At 38.6% G+C, this 22,547-nt stretch overlaps 1 protein-coding gene across 1 annotated transcript in view; it reads left to right on the top strand.

Annotated features, from left to right (window-relative positions):
* zgc:152774 (uncharacterized protein LOC553526 homolog) overlaps positions 1–22,547 on the top strand; it is an 88,303-nt gene that overhangs the window by 53,940 nt on the left and 11,816 nt on the right. Inside the window, exons 10-13 of the mRNA XM_055643699.1 lie at positions 5,376–5,483; positions 6,596–6,724; positions 11,564–11,641; positions 12,323–12,377. Coding sequence (XP_055499674.1) covers positions 5,376–5,483; positions 6,596–6,724; positions 11,564–11,641; positions 12,323–12,377 — 370 coding nt within the window. The remainder of the gene's footprint in view (positions 1–5,375; positions 5,484–6,595; positions 6,725–11,563; positions 11,642–12,322; positions 12,378–22,547) is intronic.

Raw genomic sequence — 22,547 nt, forward strand, 5'->3', positions numbered from 1 at the left:
GGAACTTATCAAATAGAGAAAAACTTGGGTAGAGTGGATGTAGAGAGGATATTTCCACCAGTGGGAGAGTCTAAGACTAGAGGTCATAGCCTCCGAATAAAGGACGTACATTTAGGAAGATGAAGAGAAATTTCTTTAGTCAGAGGGTGATGAATCTGTGGATCTGTCAATGAATATTTTTAAGGCAGAGATAGATTCTTGATTAGTATGGATGTCAGGTGTTATGGGGAGAAGGCAAGATAATGGGGTTTGGAGGGAGAGATAGATCAGGCATGATTGAATGGCAGAGTAGACTTGATGGGCCAAATGGCCTAATTCTGCTCCTATCACTTATGACCATATGTACACGAACTATATCCAATAACAATTTCAGACCGGTGCCCGTAACGGCCGCCTCTCCAGCAGTCTGTCTTGTGTCCCTTCTCCGTTTTTATTATTTTAAGTATGAATGATTGTTTTAATTGTCTTGGTGTGTTTTATGTGGGGCATCCGGGGGGGGGGGGATTTTTGCTTTTTACTTAGTATGGCTGTATGGTAACTCAAATTTAATTGTACCTTAATTGGTACATACAACAATTACATTGATTCTTGAAACTTGACAGACTGCATACCGCAGTTGGAGCAGTGGATGGATTCACTGTGAAGTGACCATGATGCAGATGACATGGTGCGTAACCTTTTGAGGCAGCTCGTCATACCACAAACAGTGGCTGCAATGGGTATGCTCAAGGCAGAGTAGTAAATTTTTTCGGGCTCATTTTAAAATATATAATAGGTGTAATAGATATTGAGCCATGATCACAATAAATGGCGGTGCTGGCTCAAAGAGCTGAATGGCCTCCTCCACCTATTTTCTATGTTTCTGTGTGTGTGCTTGGAGAATGGAATTCGTGCATGACGATTCTACTCTGAGGATTAACTAGCAAAATAGATGAGAGAGAACTGAGAACCTGTGAGTGTTTTGTGTTTGGACCTTCTGAAAGCTTTCAATAAAGTCGCACAATATAGTCTGCAAAATAAAAATCACCTGGGACTCCTTGGGCAACAGGAAGCAAAGAGCAGGAATAAATGTTTTATTCCCAAGTGGTGGATAGTGATTAGTGGGAGGTGACAGGATTCAATGCTATAGCTATTCACAATAGAAATGATTTGGAAATGAAGACAATAAATATATTGTAGCGGTGCCTTGAGGCAATGCAAACCCTCGCTATTGGCTGGCGCCGTCACGTGATCACGAGTGTGTTTCGCGGGCTTTTGGTTCCTCAGTTAGTCAAGCTCCACGTGTGTAGCAGGAGCCTCAAGATATTTGGCTGACCCAGCAAGCTGTTGTGTTATACATTCTGTTTGTCGTTACAAATAAAAACTTATTTTACTCAAGCTGCTCGTCTCACCAAAATAAAATTTACTAAAGATACATAACAAGGTGAGACGAGCCCTGAGAAAGACACAGTGTAGCTCCAGTTTGTTTTTTTGGACACACTGAAGGAGTAGGCACTTGTATGGTAGATATTATAATATGTAGGAAAATTGAGGTTATCCAGTTTGGTTTCAATAACATAAAAGCAGGTTATTATCTGAAAGGTGATAGATTTGGAAAAGGGGAAGTGAAACCAGACCCTATTTCACCAGTGCTTGCAGCTACAACCGGTAATTAAAAAGGGAATTTTAATGTTGGCCTTCATGGTGAGACAGGAGCAGGGATCTCATGTCTTCATCACTCATATTGTGGAGACATAGGGACCTGCTGATGCTGGTTTATAAAAGAAGACACAAAAAGCTGGAGTAACTCAGTCGGTCAGGCAGCATACCTGGAGAACATAGATGGGTGACGTTTTGGGTTAGAACCCTTCTTCAGACTGCCATGTTCTTCCGGGATGCTGCCAATCTCGCTAAGTTACTCCAGCATTTAGGTTCAAAATGATACAGTAACTCAGTGGGTCAGGCATCATGTCTGGAGAAAAAGAATAGGAGGACGTAATGAGTCGGAACCCTTCTTCAGACTGTCTTCAGTCTGAGTTACTCCAGCATTTTATGTCCATCTTCGGTATAAACCAGCATCTGTGGTTCCTTCCCACACACTTTGCGTCTTTCCAGTGATGTTTCGGATAAAACAGGGTACTGATCAAAAAGTCTCGTTAAGTTTCATCATCAAAATATTGCAACTAATTTGCAGACCACAGGGCCAAGATTATGAAAAGTTTTCCATTGTTTTGCAAAAGCCAGTTGACTTATTTATTTCTAAGGGTGAGGGGCAATAAAGGGAGACAGCATAAATTGCACATATTTTGAATACTTTATAAATATTATTTTATGCGTACTAATAATGCAGATGTTTTGTAACTTGTATGAAACATCAGCTGCTATTCTACCTAAACTATTTACTCAGACACTCAGCAATGAAGGCCAGGAGGGGGAAACTGTTTTGCCCCCTCTCACCTAGTTTGGTCTCAGCACTTGGTCTAAATCAGACTCGGGGGCAGATCTCTTGGGCTTGCTAGCTGCCTCCCTCGAGCAGAGTGGGCTAATTGCTTGATGCTTCACATCAGATTCATATGAGCCTATGTATTTAGATCATATTACCAATGACAGAACATAGATAAGGAACAGAAAGGGTATGCTAAGGTTATAAACATAATACGTGTAGTGCAGGATTACATAGCAATTACCTAAATTGAAAAGTCAGCCTGTCCGTGGTAATCCTGCACGTATCATTTTAACCCAACGATTTTGAAGCATTTGAAATCATCCCAGCCAATAAAATCCAAAGTTGACTTCGCCCACTTCACTTCCTAGTAGAAACAACTGCAAATGCTAATTTACAAAAAATACACAAAGTTTTGGAGTAACTCAGCTGGTCAAGCAGCATCTCTGATGAACATGGATAGATGACGTTTTGGGTCAGAATCCTTCATATTGATTGTGGGGGAGGTTGGTGAAAGAACCCTGGAAAAGAGGAGGGACACGACAAAGCCTAACAAATAATAGGAGGATAAAGGTGAAAGGAGGTTTTGGTAGGCAGATGGTTGGATAAAGTCTGAAATGAAAAGACATGATGATTGAAGAGTTGAAAAATGTATTGCTGGAGGAAGTAATAGAGGGGGAGGAGGGAAATAGGCGTGAGTCTGGGTGGTGGAAGGGGGAGGAAAGAGGGAGTATGTTCACCTCTCATTTTACCGTTAATAATGTCCTGTTCCATTTGTTTGATTTTTTTTATTTCTCAAGTTACAACTTTTTTAATGTTATCCATGGCATGGAAGAACACAGTTTGTAAATTATGTGTGACTTCTGCAATTAAAGCTATACCTTTAGAAATTCAATCTCAGCTAATTATTTTTCTGTGCAATTGCAGCTTTCTGAATTACATCAGTAATGGTAGATCTAATTTTTTTCCACATGGTTATCCCATTTAAAATATCAACATGTTAATGCATTTAATCAAAAGTTCTGAGAAACTAAAGATTTTTATTGGAGGGCAGGAAAAAACTGCTGATAACATTGAGCAAGTTAGGCTAGATCTTTCTGCGGAGAAAACATAATTTCAAGTCACTGATCTTTTGCTAAGTGAAGCAAGTAAGGATGATGAAGCATGGTTCAAAAGTAACAAAATAAAATAAATATGTCTGAAATAATGTAAACCATTGTGTAAATGGTTAAGGTAGAATGCTAAAATAGGGAGGGGGGGGGGGATAGGTAAGAAAAAGTCTCAGGGGGCAAGAGTGTGCTTAAAAATATAATTAGGCTGAAACCAGATATCAAACCATATGGTGATTGGGGATTCACCAATGTAACCGCAATGCCGAAATGCTACTCCAGGAAATGCTGGTAACATTTGCCTTCATTATCGGCTCTTGACATAGACTGTGGGGACTATAGTTGTTATGAAGCTATTAAAGTTGGTGCTAAGCACACAGAGCCTCAATTACCTAGAACTTCCTTGAGCTTCCTTCAAGATCTGATCAAAGGTCATTTATTTGAAATGTGGACCTTACCTTTTCCATCCAAAGGATGTTGTCTTCCTTCCTGAGTCAAGCATTAGTATTGCTGAGTCAGGCAATACAGGCATTAGTATTTTTGTTGGACCAGCAGTTTGCAAATAAGATTTAGAGATATGTGTTTCTACATAGATGAAGACAAACCTGCCAGAGATTTATCCATCACAATAGAAACTCAGTGCAAAAAAAAAAATCTAATTAGCCAAGCCATCAATTAGAATGAATTTCTTGAAAATGTTGACACAATACCTTAAAGCATTTGAAATTATAAAACTGCATATGAGGGAATTCTGAACTAAAAACAGAAAGCCATTCATAAATAAACATCAGGCCTTGGGCATTTTACCCAGCATTTTGGATGTGATAAAGTCAATGGGGAAAGTGGACAATCTTTGGAATTAACTGGGTGGGACTGGTCGATCGCCAGGGCATTATTGTGGGAGGAGGAGTACATTTATGTTGATCAGATGATGAATTACAATTTGTAAGGGCTAGTGGTAGGATTAACAGGTAATAGAACTAATAGCAATAGGGGATATTGATGAAAAGTGACACAAATTCTGACAATTTCATTTCTACATGTGTTCTACACCTACTTCATGAACATGTGTGGCACAATTACTTTGATGCCAGGGGGTGGCAAGGAATTTAAGGGATACCTTTCTTAAGGGCCTGTCCCACGAGCATGCGACTCCATGCGGCAAGCGCGACCTAACGTGGTCGCTTGAGCCGTACGGCCTCGCGGGGCCAGTTCCACTTCGATCGCCGAAGCCGTATGGAATTGTACGGAGCTGGTCCCGACATCGCGCGGGCTCCGAAAAACTGACCATGTTCAAAAATTCCGCACGGAAACTGCCTGCCGACCCGCAGCCGCCTCGACACTGTACGCACACCGCCTCGACGGGCGTGTGCAGCGTCTCGACGCAGTACGCAGCGTCTTGACGCCGTACATCACGTGCGAACTTCCCGCAGACTTCGCTCGAACTTCACGTCACTCACTTGACCTCCGCGCAGCCCCCGCTTCCGGTTTGGTCGCGCTCGCCTGATGCAGGCGCATGCTGGTGGGACCGGCCCTGTACGGGGATCACTTGACCTCCGCGCAGCCGCCGCCTCCGGTTTGGTCGCGTTTGCCGCATGCAGGTCGCATGCTCGTAGGAAAGGCCCTTAAGGCACTGAAGGAAAATACTCTGGGGAGAATGCCTTTGTGTTGAGCTACCATAACAAAAGCTGCAGAAACTCCTGTATTTCCTGTTCTGTTAATTGCTTGATTGCATTGAATTTGTAGTCGATCAGTGATACACCCAGAAAAAGCATATCTTAGCATCAAAATTGTTTTGCTTATAATTGATACAAAATCCTAAAAGAAAAGGTTATGGTTTTCAGGTTGACTTTACAGGCACTGGGGCAGAAGTTGAATGATTACTGGAAGGAAAAGAAAATCAAGAAAAGACAGGAGGAAGCAGATAGCACAGAGATGATAGAAGAGCCACGGTGAGTGATTTTTGGCTCGTGTTCCCTTTTTAATGATGCATTGAATAAATGTTCAGTTTTAATGTGTCCTGATAACAGGCTGCCATCCCAACCCTTAACCCCAGCAAATGTATCCCACGTTTTGCAGATTGGTGGATAATGAAATGTTTCAATAAACAGTTTATCAAACTCCTGGAAATATTGTGGAATATCCATTGAAACAGATGATTGATTGAAAAATACAGCATGGAAACAGCCCCTTCGGTCCACCCGACCATTGATCAGCCATTTACACCAATTCTATGTTATCCCACTTTCACATCCACTCCCTCCACTAGGGGCAATTTACAGAGGATCAATTAACCAACAAACCTGTACATGTTTGGATGTGAGAGGAAACCTAACCCAGAAGAAACCTAAAGGGCCTGTCCCACTTACTCGACCTTTAGAGTCGACTGCCGGCACCCGTGATAGGTCGCCGAAATTTTCAATGTTGAAAATTCAGCGTTGACCAGAAAGACACTACAATTCTTTGGAGACCTCTCACAACCATAGGAGACCTCTCACAACCATACAGCCTGTATGGTCGTGAGAGGTCTTCAAAGAGTTGTAGCGTCTTTCTGGACGCCGCTGAATTTTCAACATGTTGAAAATTTCGGCGACCTATCACGGGTGCCGACAGTCACCTGTAAAGGTCGCGTAAGTGGGACAGGCCCCTTAAGTGGTCACAACGAGAATATGCACACTTCACACAGACAACATCCGTGATCAGGATGGGACCCGGTCTCTGAAGTTATGAGGCAGCAGCTCTGCCATGTTGCTGCTAATGATATTAACCTTCAACATTTAATGGGCACCATCACACAGAAATGTTGAGTGGAGGGTATAAGAAAGCAGTGCAATCAAAGCACGTAGCAGATTTTTTTCATCTTGCATTCAGTTTATTTCTAAGTTCTAGTCCATAAAGGCATTTTCAGACTTTGTCAATACTTATTGCTGCCAGACATATCATTAACACTTGGATCGCTACCTTTTGATTATAACTGTATTCAATATTTAATTTTATTATTGGTTACTGTACGAATATTTCAACAAAAAAAAAGTTTATTTTGTTTTGTTGTTTGTCCATCCAGAACTGCTCCTGATCAAGCGTGGGTTCAGTGTGAGACATGCATGAAATGGCGCAAATTACCACCAGACGTCGACCCAGAATCATTACCAGAAAACTGGTACTGTAATATGAATCCGGACCCTAAGTTCAGGTAAGGAGGATCTGGTGCTTGGCATCATAAGCAGACACAGATCTCTTAAAATGTAATTGATAAAATTGCTGCTTTAAAAAAAATATTGTGTTACAGTGAGGAAACCATATATGACTCGAATCATCTGTAAATATGTTCTTCATATTGCATTAGTGCAGCTGATTTAACTTGTGAAAATCTGTACCACTTGGACAACAACTCTAATGCACTAAGTTCAAGTGGTAAGCCTCAAGTAGTCGGCAAGTTGGGGACTGATGACGTTCATATCACCTAATTTGCAATTTAGGACGTGTGATTGATTCTCCTTTATCTAGTCTTTCAAACCTATCTCGTATATCCTTTATGCCCTGCTGATTTCCCTCCTAAGTTTATTCCTACACCCTTAGTGGAGCTGCTTCACTCCTGTTTTTTGTGCTTATATTGAAGATAAGGATATCAACTAAGTTGTTTAATTGACCTCCTCCATTCTGAACTGGATATTTCAGGATGACTGAGCTTTGATCATATCAATTGCTGTGGAACATAGGTTTTTTTTTAATTGACATAGATTGCAATGTTTAGTACAGATGTAGTCCTGTGTAGCACCAGATTAGTAGCTTAATTTTGGATAAATCTTGTGCTGCTTGTTCTCTTTTAGTCCCACAATTAACTAGGTTTGGACTGGTTGGATGGTGATAGCAAAGTATGATCAGTTGCAAAGCCAACACTACAATGGAGATCAGCTAAACACCTACAGTGACCCGCAAATTCACTCTGAAGTTTTGCACTAAGAATGATGGGATGTACGTCAGCCTATAATAAAACCATGATAAAACTTTGATGTAAGATAACAGTTTGTGATATTGAGCATTACTGACTGAGTAATCAAATTGGAGTGAGTCAGCTTAATGTCAACATCCGCACTTTGCACTGAAAGCTCAGTTGTAACTGTATGTACAGATAACTCTTAGCTTCAATAAGAGTGTGCAGATTGGTGCGATCAGTAGTTTCTCATAACACGTTAGAGTGAAGATAGGGCCTCATCTTTACAAAGATTGTACGATGCAAAATAGTGTCATGTCCATATCTTCCTTTGTCTGATTGATTGATGAGAACTGGGTCATGGGTTTTCCTTTCACTTTGTGAAAGGAGACAATCATCCTTTAGGACATGATCAGCCCAGTAAATATTATGACGCTGATGTCCTCTTGAAGAAAGACACTGAAATGGTCTAACAGACTTACTTCAAATACTGCTTAGCATGGGGGACAAAAAATTCATCAATGGGGCAAGATGATAATTAGCAGCTGATTTTCATGCTTATGTGTGATCTGATGCCGTGGGAATGAATGGAGTCCAGAGACAATTGAGAAGTCTCAGCCCCCCTCGTACTGACTGTGCCACACTGACATCAGGTTTCTAGGGCATTTCCCCCTGTTGGATCAAATATACTTTGGAGTGATCAAGGTGCAGACTTGCACGTGGCCATGCTCATAGGATCATATCTATGTCAAATTGTACTGTTATTAGTCTATGGAAAAGCCATGCAATTTCAACATGCCTTTAGAGCAGAATCTTTGCAGTCTTGCCTTTGTTGCTTTGGGTAGATAGGTTGCTGATTAATGTGTCTTCCAGTTTTGTTCCGAAGTTTCTGGTAGCACATTGATATAACTGGATCATAAGCAATTTGAGAGGGCATGCAACATCAAATGTTGCATGCAGATGACACAAAGCTGGGTGTCAGTGTGAACTGTGAGGAGGATGCTATGAGAATGCAGGGTGACTTGGACAGGTTGGAGGAGTGGGAAGATGCATGGCAGATGAAGTTTAATGCGGATAAATGTGAGGTTATCCACTTTGGTAGCAAAAACAGGAAGGCAGATTACTATCTAAATGGCGTCAAGTTGGGAAAAGGGGAAGTACAACGGGATCTGGGGGTCCTTGTACATCAGTCTATGAAAGTAAGCATGCAGGTACAGCAGGCAGTGAAGAAAGCGAATGGTACGTTGGCATTTATAACAAGAGGAATCGAACATAGGAGCAAAGAGGTCCTTCTGCAGTTGTACAGAGCCCTAGTGAGACCATATCTGGAGTATTGTGTGCAGTTTTGGTTCCCTAATTTGAGGAAGGACATTTGTGCTATTGAGGGAGTGCAGCGTAGGTTTACAAGGTTAATTCCCGGGATGGCGGGACTTTCATATGCTGAGAGAATGAAGCAGCTGGGCTTGTACACTCTGGAGTTTAGAAAGATGAGATGGGATCTCATTGAAACATATAAGATTGTTCAGGGCTTGGACACACTAGAGGCAGGAAACATGTTCCCAATGTTGGGAGAGTCCAAATCCAGGGGCCACAGTTTAAGAATAAGGAGTAAGCCATTTAGAACGGTAACGAGGAAACACCTTTTCTCACAGAGAGTGGTGAGTCTGTGGAATTCTCTGCCTCAGAGGGTGGTGGAGGCAGGTTCTCTGGATGCTTTCAAGAGAGGGCTAGATAGGGCTCTTAAAAAAATAGCGGAGTCAGGGGATATGGGGAGAAGGCAGGAACGGGGTACTGATTGGGGATGATCAACCTTGATCACATTGAATGGCGGTGCTGGCTCGAAGGGCCAAATGGCCTATTCCTGCACCTATTGTCTAATGTCTAAATGCATTGTTGTTAATATGTAGCGATGTTACAAAACCTACCTTCAGCGGCGCTGCAGTTCTGCCACTAGCCGTGTACGCGACTGAGGAGGGGGAGGGGGGGGCGGGATTAAAATGCAGGTTTGTATCACTTGGCGGAGAAGGATTTCCTCGGGCTGCTAGCTGATGAAGAAAAATCGATCGGACTTCCGTTCCCTGTTTTTTTTTTTTTTTTACTCGCTGGACAATTTAATCGCTGGATTAAAGTAAAAAGCAACTACGACGCCCTGAACGCCTACAACGTGACGGATCGCAAAAATGGGACAAAACAAAGGGTAAGTCGTCTATTTCACATATAATCTTGCTTCTTGGGGTGGCTTTAGTCTAATTTTACGTTGCGAAAATGTTATTTGGGGCCCATATGGATCGGCAGTGTCTTTCCTGCCGATATGGGGTTAAAATTCACAGCAACGGCAACGTTCCAATCGATCGAATTCCAGTAACACCCACTCGCAAGATGATTTAAATCCTCTTTTTTATGGATAATCGTGTCATATGCCGTCTAAATCGTCTATATTTTGTGTTATTCTCTCTCCATGATCATTATTTTTTTAAACTAAATAGTCACAACAGTTTGAGTCTCATGTATTGGGCAAAAAATAATAATTTTGATTATATAGAGTGGATGTTTCTAGATTAATTTATGGGAATTAAACATTAAATTCCTTCCATCTGGCATGTAAGTTCATGACAGTGAGATTTAAAAATCATGTTATATTTGGAATTCTTGTGTGAATGGGATTAGTTTGTTATTTGGATACTTAGGCTATTAAAAAAAATCATTTTCTTAAATGGATAGATGTTTAGATTTAGTAATTGAATATAGATGAATTTAATTGATTAGATGAATTTAATTAATTTGATGAAACTGAAGAATATGAGTTTTTTGGTGGATGTTTACTATTTGTTTTAACATTTAACTTTATAATTTCTACCTTTTTTCTAAAACTGCAAATAATGCTGTTCAATGTTTTTTTTTCTCCTTTACATTTTAAGCAGATATCTCCGAAGAAGAAATGCAAAATTGTCAATCCAAATGCCCAGCAAAAAGCCTGATTTACACAGCATTCGCAGAGATTATCCGAATTTGGACTACTCCAAATGTGATGATCTACAGGACATTCTTAATGGGAAAGTAGTGGGCAGAAAGGCATGTCATGCATGGTTTGAAGAGCAAAAACCTGTAGGTTACAATGCCAAAATTGAAAAGTTGAGGAAAAACAAGGTGTACAGTTGTTTATTGGTTACAATCTGAGGAGTATGATGATGCTACTGATTATGATATGCCAGTGTACCAGCTAGCAACTGATCTTCTCCATAAAGACTTGGTCTATTGCTAGAAATTGTAATTTATTTACCTATCTGTTACGGACTTACAGCATATAATACAATAATATTAAAGTTTTGATCTTGAGAATATCGCATTTTTGAATTTTCAAGGCAGTCTGGGTGTTTATTACTATTTCTGTCACAGCGGTCATTTTTGCAATTAGCTACAATTAGGTAACTACCTAATTATATGCTTTAATTTCAGGTCATCCCAGGAAGATGTTTTATATTTGTTTCAGAATGCTTCAATCTATAATAACTGAAAATGTCATTCAGTTCTCTTAATTTTTAAGAAAGTTATAAACTTTTGATTGTCCTCGGTCACAGCTTTTGTGTTAAGTCAATGGAAAAGCAATAGGGAACAAGATGCTAATTTCCGAGTATGAAAATGGCCATAACATTTTTAATACTGAAGATATGAAAGTGAATTAGGTGTCAAATTAAACTTATTTTTATGCTTTATCTGATGGGATAAACTGCAGACTTGATTTTTTAAATCTCTAAATTTTGTAAAATTGCTATAATATGATCTGGTCACCAATGGACCAGATCAAGTAAAGATGGCAAATTTCCTATACAATCTGCAAATTGCACTCATCCAGTAGTTTCTTGATTACTGTCATTGACATCAGCTTTTAAATTGCAGATCTATCTAATTAACGTTAGTTCCACATCCATGGTGGAATTGAAACATTACTGTAAACACCTTCAGTTTCATGGATCATTTTGCTACTGCAGTTTCTTGTGAAATAAGTAGTCTGTTAGCCTCCAAAGAAATATTAATACCTATTCTACAGGGTGATGTATGATGATAAAATGCTAACATGTAGACTTGTTTTCATTTTAGAGACTGTTCTATACCAGAGGAGCCAGAAGAAAGTGATGATGAGATTACACCCAGTTACGAGAAAACATCCAAAAAATAGTTAAGTATCACTGAAAAAAATGTTCTGTTTGCAAGATGGAGACAAACATATTTCTATTTCAGGTCCAACCACTCATTTAACCTATTTTCAATTGATGACAGTGCTTTCATTTCCAGTCATTAATATATAGAGATTAAAAATATTTCTGGTTCCTATCTTAAATTAAATTTAAACTTAAACAATTATGTTTGGAAGCAGTAATCAGATCAGACTGTGTGAGAGAAAATGCTTTCAACAGAGAGTTAGATAGAGCTCTTAAAGATAGCGAAGTCAGAGGATATGGGGAGAAGGCAGGAATGGGGTACTAATTGTGGATGATCAGCCATGATCACAGTGGATGGCTGGGCTGGCTCAAAGGGCCAAATGGCCTACTCCTATATCTATTGTTCTCTTATTTAAGATGAAAGATCCCTCATCTCAGTCAAGGACCTTTCATTTATTTTGGCATGCCTCTCATTCTTGAGCCCTCAAATACTAAAAATATTCAGTTCCCTCTATTTTGTTCTGTATATTAATAAATTTAATTATTTAAAGTATAGCTAATAGTAGGCTTCAGGAGAATTGGATGAAATTGGTGGGGGAATCTTTACCGCTCCTCTAGCATGGTAAAAACCAAAGACCGCACAGCTATTTTAGATAGTTACCATATTTTCAATTTCATGTGCAATGTTTTTTCTTAGTGATCAAAGTCAGGAGAGAAAAAGAACAAAGTCTTTGGAACAAGAGAGCCTCATGGTAAGAAATTGTACAAATATAAAATTATCTCTCATATAGGCAGCTGTAGACAATTCCAGGTGACCTTTGTATGTATCATATTCCAAACTTGAAAACTTCATCAGGAAAAGAGTCACATCCTAATCAAACTCTTTGTGGGAAAACAAGATCCAAATGCTGTATAGCACCCAATCCCTAATATAATGGTATGAGAGTGCCTTTAATTAACACAGTCTATTGTATGGGCTCCGATAATTAGTGTTGAAAGAGGGAAGGACTTTCTGGTATTTATAGTGGCTTCTTTAAAAAACAAGCATGAAGGACTGCACAAATCATACTTCGAAGCCACAAACCCATACCACAATAATCTACTATTTACTTTGTTTTCAAAGTAGAATCAAATTAGGTTTGAAAACTGTGAGCTGTCTCTTGTTAAATTATTTACATCAAGTTATATCTCATACTGATATGCAAATAGATTATACTTTATTCAGACAAGAGCTGGATCATAACTTTTTTCCTGGTTAAGCACTCAAGTTGGGTAAATGATATAAATGTGTATTGAACTTACTTTTAATGATTCCTTCGAATTACAAAATGGCATCAAGAGTGTGACTTATGTTGATGTATGTGTCTGTACACCTATTAACTTGAGCTAACAATATTTTTTCTGCCTTTAGATATGTGAGAAATTATTTAAGCAACATTAAGCAACATGTTTTCAATTGCAGACAAATAAAATTTCTTGTTCTGATACATTACCAAAATTGTGTGATTATAGACAAACCCTAGCAGTGAATCCAATGTTCCAGCCATGTTTTCTGCATTCACTGAATACAAGAAATTGTCATAAGCATGTCTGTCCATCCTGGCCTACAAAGTACAATTGAGAAGATATTTTAACTATCGATATTTATTGTACTATGGTTCCCCAGTTATTAGTAGTTTCAAACTATTGCATTAGTTCATTTGTATATCAACCATGAGGATAATGGAGAGTCTCATAGCTTATCCATACATTGACAATATTCAACAGTGTAATTGGTCTACAATAAAACTATTGTAGTTTCCCAGTGATTCAGTTGTTAAGTGCATTTCCTACTCTTGTACTGATCAATAGAAATTTGAGATGTTTCAATCTGTAGCCTGTTTTTGCAAATATGTACAACTTGCACACTGGCACTGCAGGTGCCACAGCTCCAGTTTCCCAGGCTCTCTCTGCCCTCCTGTGCATCCTGTGAGTGCACAGGTTTTCTCCTGAGATTGCATGGGTTATCTCCTACATAGCCAGGTTGTGCAGTTATTTGGCCGTTGTAAATTAGCACAAGTGTATGTGGGTCATAGGAGAATCAACTGGACATGGCCATTTCAGTCTGAGATAGAATAGGTTGCAAGGAAATAAGTGTGGGAATGGAAGACTTTTGTGATCCTGGATGTGTTGGCTGCCTCCTTCTGTGTCATAAGGAAAAAAGATGAAATGATGTCCTATCACAAGCTCCACCTTTATCAGGAAAATAGTTGCACTGCATTCAAATTTTATGTGGGAAATGTGGTTTATTTGCTTGACAATATAATAAACAACCCTTGGTGTAAAGAAATAGCAGGTTCCTTTTGAGAACTAATTTGAATGTAATTTGGAAGCTCCAGACATGGCTGATTCCATCAAAGATATTTTGCAGCATCATAAGTGTGATTTCTGCAGACGGTTCTTGTATAGGTCTTGACTAGGCCCAATATATGTTACAAAATCTCTTCTGTGTTGGCTGTTACAGCCTAACAATGATTGAGATCAAATAATGATAGGAGGCAAAGGAGATAGTGATTGACTTCAGGAAGTGTACTAGTACACGTACCCCAATTTGTATTGATGACGCAGAAATAGAAATGGTTGAAAACTTCAGATTCCATGGAGCCAAAAACACCAACAACTTCTCCTGGACCACACATATTGAAGCAACAACCAAGAAAGCACTCCAATGCCTCTACTTCCTTAGAAGGCTTAGGAAGTTCGGCAGGTCCCCTACAACTCGCACCTCAGATTCAATTTTAATTGAATGATTAATTGACCTACTTCTACAGATGCATCATAGAAAGCATTTTATCAGGATGCTTCACAGCTTGGTTTGGGAACAGCTCCTTCCTGGACCGCAAGAAATTGCAGTGAATTGTGGACGTAGCGCAGACCATCAAACAAACTAATCATGACTTCCCGGCTCATTCACATAATGCCCTGACCTATGATATTATACGTCCACTTTTGGCACCTCATTTGAGGCAGATACATATGTTGAATAAAGCAAAGCGTATGCTTTATCATGCCTCAGAACACTTGATACTGGTCACTTAACTGCCTCTTTGTTCTGTACTCAGAATTGATTAAGCTTGCTCAATACATAAATCTAAGATGAAAAACAATTTGTGGTATAGATCTGGGATAAAGTATTTGACTGAAAACAAATCCCAGTTTTCCATGTTTTCAAGAATTTTCTGCATTTCTTATGTTTGCAGTCTCTGTCAAAAAACAATATTTCCAGTTATTTTTGTAAGGATTTCAACTGAAAATGTTGTTTCTGGTTGAAGCTGGAAAAGTGCAGAAAAGATTTACGAGGATATTGCCTAGAGTTGAGGGCTTGAGCTACAGGGAGAGGCTGGCCAGGCTAGGACTTCATTCCTTGGATTGCAAGAGGCTGAGGGGTGATCTTATATAGGCATGTAAGATCATGAGGGAGTAGATAGGGTGAATGCAGAATATTTTACCCAGAGTAGGGGAATTAAGAACCAGTGGACATAGGTTTAACATAAGAGGGGAAAGATTTAATAAGAATCTGAGGGGCAGCATTTTCACACGGAGGGTGGTGGGTATATGGAGCAAGCTGACAAGAGGTAGTTGAGACAGTTACTATAACTACATTTAAAAGGCATTTGGACAGATACATGGATAGAAAAGGTTAGAGGGATACAGGCCAACCGTGGTTGGGATTAGTGTGTATGGGGCATTTTGGGCAGCATGGGCAAGTTGGGCTGAATTACCTGTTTCTATGCTTTATGACTTTATTAAAATCTTTTCCTATCGCAGTCTATTGTTGAGAAGATGTAGACTAATATCTCTGCCTTGAGAATGACATGGTTTTGTTGATATTACTGTTAGTTCTATCTCAGAACTTTGTGGTTTGGAGGTCCAATGCATTCATGTATCATCGACAACTGTTGAGTTTGCTTGTTTCAATTTCATGTTTTTTTCTGTCTTTTCCTGCAATATGTTAAATACTATTGAAAAATTCAAATTTAATTAATGCATTTATTTTGAAGAACATCTCAAAATTATAGTTCCTTAGCCAGATTAAAAAACAGGATTGTGAAAACAAATATAACTTTTGTATTTTAACTGAAGAAACATGACTCAATTTACAATTATTCTTCTCTCCACAAAAATGGAAAGGCATAATGGCGAAAGAGTTTCAGTTGTTGAGAATCATTTTTTCCTTATTTGCTGAATGGGAAAGTCACACTTATGGTCCATTCTTGACTGGGAAGTTACAGCTGGAATCTATTCTCCCTGATCCCTTTAGGCACAAGGGCCACATCTAACTCCCTCTTAAATATAGCCAATGAACTGGCCTCAACTACCTTCTGTGGCAAAGAATTCCACAGATTCACCACTCTATGTGTAAAAAATGATTATCTCATCTCGGTCCTAAAAGACTTCCCTCTTATCCTTAAACTGTGACCTGGACTTCCCCAACATCGGGAATAATCTTCCTGCATCTAGCCTGTCCAACCTCTTAAGAATTTTGTAAGTTTCTATAAGATCCCCCCTCAATCTTCTAAATTCTAGCGTGTACTATCCAGTCTTTCTTCATATGAAAGTCCTGCCATCCCAGGAATCAGTCTGGTGAACATTCTCTGTACTCCCTCTATGGCAAGAATGTCTTTCCTCAGATTAGGAGACCAAAACTGTACGCAATGTACAGCTTTACTCTTCTAAAACTCAGCATAGTGCACCTCCAAATAGTCTTGTACCATGTAGGTGCTGTCAAGAGTCACATACATCACAAAACAAGGGTGATAAAAGGAAAGAATTTCAACAATTGCAGTAAAAAAACATTCCTTGGGTTGTACATACTGTGCCCTCCATAATGTTTGGGACAAATAGCCATCATTTCTTTTATTTCCCTCTACTCCACAATTTGAGATTTGTAATTTAAAAAAAATCACATGTGGTTAAAGTGAACATTGTCAGATTTTAATAAAAGCCATTTTAATACATTTTGGTTTCAAAATGTAGAAATTACAGCTGTGTTTATACATAGTCACCCAATTTCAGGACACCATAATGTTTGGGACACAGCAATGTCATGTAAATGAAAATAGTCATGTTTAGTATTTTGTTGTATATTCTTTGCACTGCTTGAAGCCTGTGATTCATGGACATCACCCGTTGCTGGGGGGAATGGGGGATTCGCTGGTCAAGCTAGTCCTGTATTGCAACCATCTTTAGCTTATGCTTGTTTTGGGGGCTTGTCCCCTTCAGTTTTGCTCGTGCATACCACATACTTTGCTCTTGCCATCACTCTGACAGAAGTTAATCTTCGTTTCATCAGTCCACAAGACCTTTTTTCCAGAATGGTGGTTGCTCTTTTAAGTACTACTTGGCAAAGTGTAACCCGGCCATTCTATTTTTGCGGCTAACAAGTAGTTTACATCTTTCAGTGTAGCCTCTATATTTCTGTTCATGAAGTCTTCTGTGGACAGTGGTCATTGACAAATCCACACCTGACTCCTGATCTGTCGGACAGATGTTTGGGGATTTTTCTTAATTATAGAGAGATTCTTCTGTCATCAGCTGTGGAGGTATTCCTTGGCCTGCCAGTCCCGTATCGATTAGTAAGTTCTCTTTCATCTTAATGATGTTCCAAACAGTTGATTTGGGTAAGCCTACGGTTTGGCTGATGTCTCTAACAGTTGTATGCTTGTTTCTCAGTCTCATAATGGCTTCTTTGACTTTCATTGGCACAACTTTGGTCCTCATGTTGATAAACAGCAATAAACGTTGCTGAGAGCTCTCTTATACCTCCATTACGGAGGTAATTAAACACACCTGAGCAATTACAAACACCTGTGAAGCCATGTGTCCCAAACATTATGGTGCCCTGAAATTGGAGGGGGGGGGACTATGTATAAACACAGCTGTAATTTCTACATGGTGAAACCAAAATGTATAAAAATTGCCTTTTAATAAAATCTGACAATGTGCACTTTATCCACATGTGATTTTTTTCTATTAGAAATCTCAAATTGTGGAGTACAGAGGCAAATAAATAAATGATGCGTCTTTGTCCCAAACATTATGGAGGGCACTGTAAGGGACATATGTCATAGGTAGCCTCAAGTCCCCATGAGAAGCAGCAACATCAGGTAACAATTAGTTCACTGACCACTTGATCTTTGCAGAGGGCAGCCTAAAATTTAAATGAACCTCCTTATAATCCCATATTATTTAGTTTAAACATTATTATTGAAATTAACTATACTTCTTATATTATAGAATTTAAACTCAATGATAGGTATTGATTATTTTTAAAGAAATATAAACTTGAAATGAAGAATTAGTTAAGAAATGAAGTTATTGTGAAAATTAATCAGGTTATTGCAACAATTTAGCACCTTCTGAATTTTCAAGTAACTTTCCTCCTGCTATGTATTTGTTACAAGAGCCCAATGCCCCATAAAAGTACATGGTTATGATGAGAACTGAATAATTTATTGTTGCATATTAATTTATTTTCATATTTCAGAAACTGTTATGATTTGTTTGTAACTGTGCACAGCCTTGAGGACTGCACAATAATTTTTCTGTTAAATGTATTACAAAATTGAGGAGTGAAACCTAACTGAAATTCAACATGTAGAATGTTAATTGAACATTTTAAAATTAATCAGTTAAATTTAGAATAATATATTGTTGAAGTCCTCAAATGCTCTGAAACGTCGTGCTATTTTTTTTCATTAATATCTGCCTTCTTTACAATTTTGCTTATAATTCTAATTGCCCACTTTGTATTTTGGTCTTTCTCCCTGAATTACTTGGTGTGTATCTTGCTTTCAATTTGTTTTTTCATATTCTGTCTCGTATCTTTGGCATTGTTTTCGAAGTTCCTGGTAAATTCTACTTTTATTTGTTAAACCCTAGCATTTTGAATTTACAGGCAATTTTAGCGTGGTGCCCTGTGTCCTGCCCCTTTCCTCCCGTTTGGAGTTCTCAGCCCAGTTTTCGCTCAGGATGCTTTGCCACTTAAAAGGTCTGCTTTCAATTCCGAACTTCAAGTCCTCACTCCACACTGTGAATAACTGGGGACAATGGTGATGTTAATCTCTTCAGAATGATTCTATCATTCTTCCTCTAGTCTACTCACAAACCATTAATAATCCCTGGCTATGCTACTGCTGCCTTGCATGTTTAGAGAGAATATCTCCTGCTCTATTGGAGATTCCTAACCACTGTGGCATGCTTTAAAATAAGAAATTGCATCAAGAATGTTCATATATTTTCTAACAGTAAATTTCCGTACTAAGTAGTAAGACTCCTGTGTTGCTAAGATATGAATGAACATTGAAAAAAAAATGTTGACTACGTTATGTTCATTCTATGAGGAGTTTCTGCTGTTTGCTGCTTGCATATAGATTTCTAAAAAAAAAATTACAAAGGCAATGTGCAGGTAGATTACAGCTTTATTTTTGTGGTAGATCTTAAATGAAACCTATGAGATTATGCTTTTTCAACACTCAGATTCTGCTTTGGAAAGTACTTTGAAATGAATCCAAAATAACATAATTGCAGTACTTTAAAGACTGATTGAAGAATAGTATTTTATTATCCCAGTGTCCTAAAGGGCATTTTCAAGTCAGTAACTTGTATCTGAGCTTTAATCTCTGTTCTGTGGAGAGTTATCTGAAACATTGAGGGTATCTGTTAAGATTATAATTAGGGCAGAAATATTAATCATGGTTCCCGCTTGTAATCACCATACAATAATTTCCGATAGAAAAGTACAAATATTTAATCACGTACATTTTCAGTGGATTGGGCTAGGCTCTAAAGCATCTTAAGGTTGAATACCTTGCTTACCCTCTCTTATTTGATTTGTAGGACAGCAGAGGACTTTTCTGGCAAGGAGACGGTACGCTGTAAATATATGTCCCTCATTGCATTATTGTACATCGTCATTATAGACTGCAGTATCAATTTAGGTTAGTCCAAGTATAAGTGAATGGTTTAGAACCAATGGAATTGTACGCACATGAAGCAAAATTCGTTATTTCCTAGTAGCTGGAATTTCAGAATTGGAGTTGTTTGCCTCATCAATGGTCAGTCACAAGTCCAAGTCCATAACACATGCAAGTGGCAACAAAAGTTGATAAAGTGGTAAAGAAAGCATATGATATGTTTGCTTTCATAGGTCGGGGTGGAGTATAAGATTCAGGAAGTCACAATACTGCATTATAGAACTTTGGTTAGGCTTCTTTTGGATTATTATGTACGGTTCTGGTCGCCTAATTGCAAGAAGAATGTGCAGGCTTTGGAAAAGGTTTACCAGAATGATGCCAGGATTTGGTGGTATTAGCTACAGGGAGAGGTTGGAGAGACTTGGATTGTTTCCTCTGGAACTCTGGAGGTTGCAGTGAGACCTGATAAAAGTATATAAAATGATGAGAGGCATAAATAGGGTAGATGGCCAGAACCTCTTTCCCAGGATGGAAAAATCAAATACTAGAGGGCATAGCTGTAAAGTGAGAGGGGCGAAGTTTAAAGGAGATATGCATGGCAGCTTTCTTTATCATGCAATGGCGAGTACCTGGAAAATGCTGCTGAGATTGGTGGTTGAAAGAGATACAATAGTGGTAATTAAGAGACATGGGCAGGCATATGGATATGGAGGGATATGGATTCTGTGCAGGTAAATAAGGGATGGTCTTGGCATCATGTCTGGTACAGGCATTGAAGGCCGAAGGGCTCGATCTTGTGCTGTGCTGTGTTATTCTGTGTTATGTGTTCAATGTAATTTTAGTTTTTGAAACATCCAAAAATGCTGGACACAGAGAATAGTTTTTACTAATGAACTGTGAGGGTGGCACAGTGGCGCAGCGGTAAAGTTGTTGCCTTACAGCGCCAGAGCCCTGGGTTCGATCCTGACTATTGGTGCTGTTGTGCAGAGTTTGTACGTCCTTCCTATGACCGCGTGGGTTTTTCCAGGTGCTTCCTCCTACACTGCAAAGACGTACCTGTTGGTAGGTTAATTGACTTTGGTAGAATTGTAAATTGTCCCTAGTGTGTCGGATAGTATGGTATATGGGGTGATCGATGGTTGGCCGAAGGGCCCGTTTTGGCACTGAATTTCTAAAGTCTAAAGTTATGATGTATTCTAAGGAGTGTTGAAGAATGGTAGAATGGGAATTGCAAGCTGGAACTGTGTGAGAGACCTATGTCACAGTTAGAATTGAACTTCTCTCTCCTGATGCCCCTTCCAGCCCGTGCCTCTTCTGTTCAGTCTCATCATTATGATCTTCAGAAACACACTAGTGAAATTTAGTCTAAATGTTCAACTACTGGAATGAGATGGTAATCATGCCTAAACGACACTTTTGTAACTAATGAAGAATGAGATAGAACAAGATATAAAACCAACATTTGATCTTGTTAGTTTTTCCATAAGGTTACATTAGAATAACTGTTTTTACTTTTGAACATAATAGCAAAAAGGGGAGTTTATTAACAGATTTAAATTGACCCAAGCATTGTAAGTTGGGGTAAGCCAGCAAAGCACCACTTTCTGAATTCACCATTGAGTTGCAATCTCACAATCATTGCCTTTGGTTTACCTAGTAGTATTAGTGTATGAAGGTAATTAGGTGATTGAATGAATGCTTGTTCTTTTCTCTAACAAAATAATACCTTAGTTAAATTATGTTGTTCATCACAGGTAAGTGCAATTCATGAACTCTGAATTTCTTCACATATTATTTACAAGTATGTTGTAGATTTAGAAACTAAAGAAGGAAATGACTTGATTGTTATTATAGGTTGAAAGATGTAATTTCGTAACTTTTTCCAAACAAATGCAGCAAATTTTGTATTAGTATTTGCACTGGTGAGGATTAAGAGAAATACCACTTTGAGTTTACAGTAATTAGCATTGTCAATAACAACTGAATTTCAGTCTTAAACAGATTGTGGAGTTTAATTTCCTTAATGCCATTGTGCAATTCTTTTACTACACCTTTTGTTAACTTATTTACAGACTGTGCTAACGTGCTGCACGTAAGAATTTTACATTTAACGTATTATCAAATGTAATTGAGTTTAGTTGTTTCACATGATCGTGTAATGGCATGGGAGAATATCTGCACCATGTGTATAAGATAGCAGACATTAGTACAATTTTATTATTCTTAAATTAGTGTAACAGGAGCATTAAGTTCATTATTTTGATTCCTTGTATGTAGCACTCCAGCATTCCCTAGAAAATTAAATGTAACGTTTTTTTTTTAAATGATACAAATTTTTCCACAGTCCCCTACTCTCTTCCCAATCCACTTTGGATCTTAAAAGATTCCCTGTTTTGTTTCTATTTCTATAAAGCTTCCAATCCAAATCGATATATAGTACAGGTGGGAAAATGAGGAAGAGCTGCCTCATGCAAAACTGAAAGATCCCCAGTTCAATCAGTGTTTTGTGCAAGTGGAGGTTGGTATGTGTGGTCTTAAAGAGTAAAAAATAATGATCAACAGATAGTCAGATATCAAAAGAATCAAGAGATACAATATCAATGCAGGAAAATGACAGAAAATGTGGACTGAATGGCGAAACATGAACAAGGGGCCAAACGATCTACTGCTATTTCTGTCTTTTTAATGTTATTTTGATCACATTTTAGCAGAAAGTGCATGGGCCATCATGTGAAAAAATACAGTCAACAGTTGGTCTAAGAAACAGTTTTCAAGAGAGAGTTAGATTTAGCTCTTAGTACTGATTTTGGATGATCAGCCATGATCATATTGAATACTCTTGCACCTATTTTCTTTGTCTATGTCTAAAGATTGGTCAATTGGTCTCAAGATGATTGTCGACTGGATTTTGACAGGCTTTAATTATTCCTATGTTTGGGAGAGTTTGCAAAGTGCATTTGGGACCTA

Source organism: Leucoraja erinacea, chromosome 12 (assembly GCF_028641065.1).
Source record: "Leucoraja erinacea ecotype New England chromosome 12, Leri_hhj_1, whole genome shotgun sequence".
In the NCBI taxonomy this organism is placed as follows: Eukaryota; Metazoa; Chordata; class Chondrichthyes; order Rajiformes; family Rajidae; genus Leucoraja; species Leucoraja erinaceus.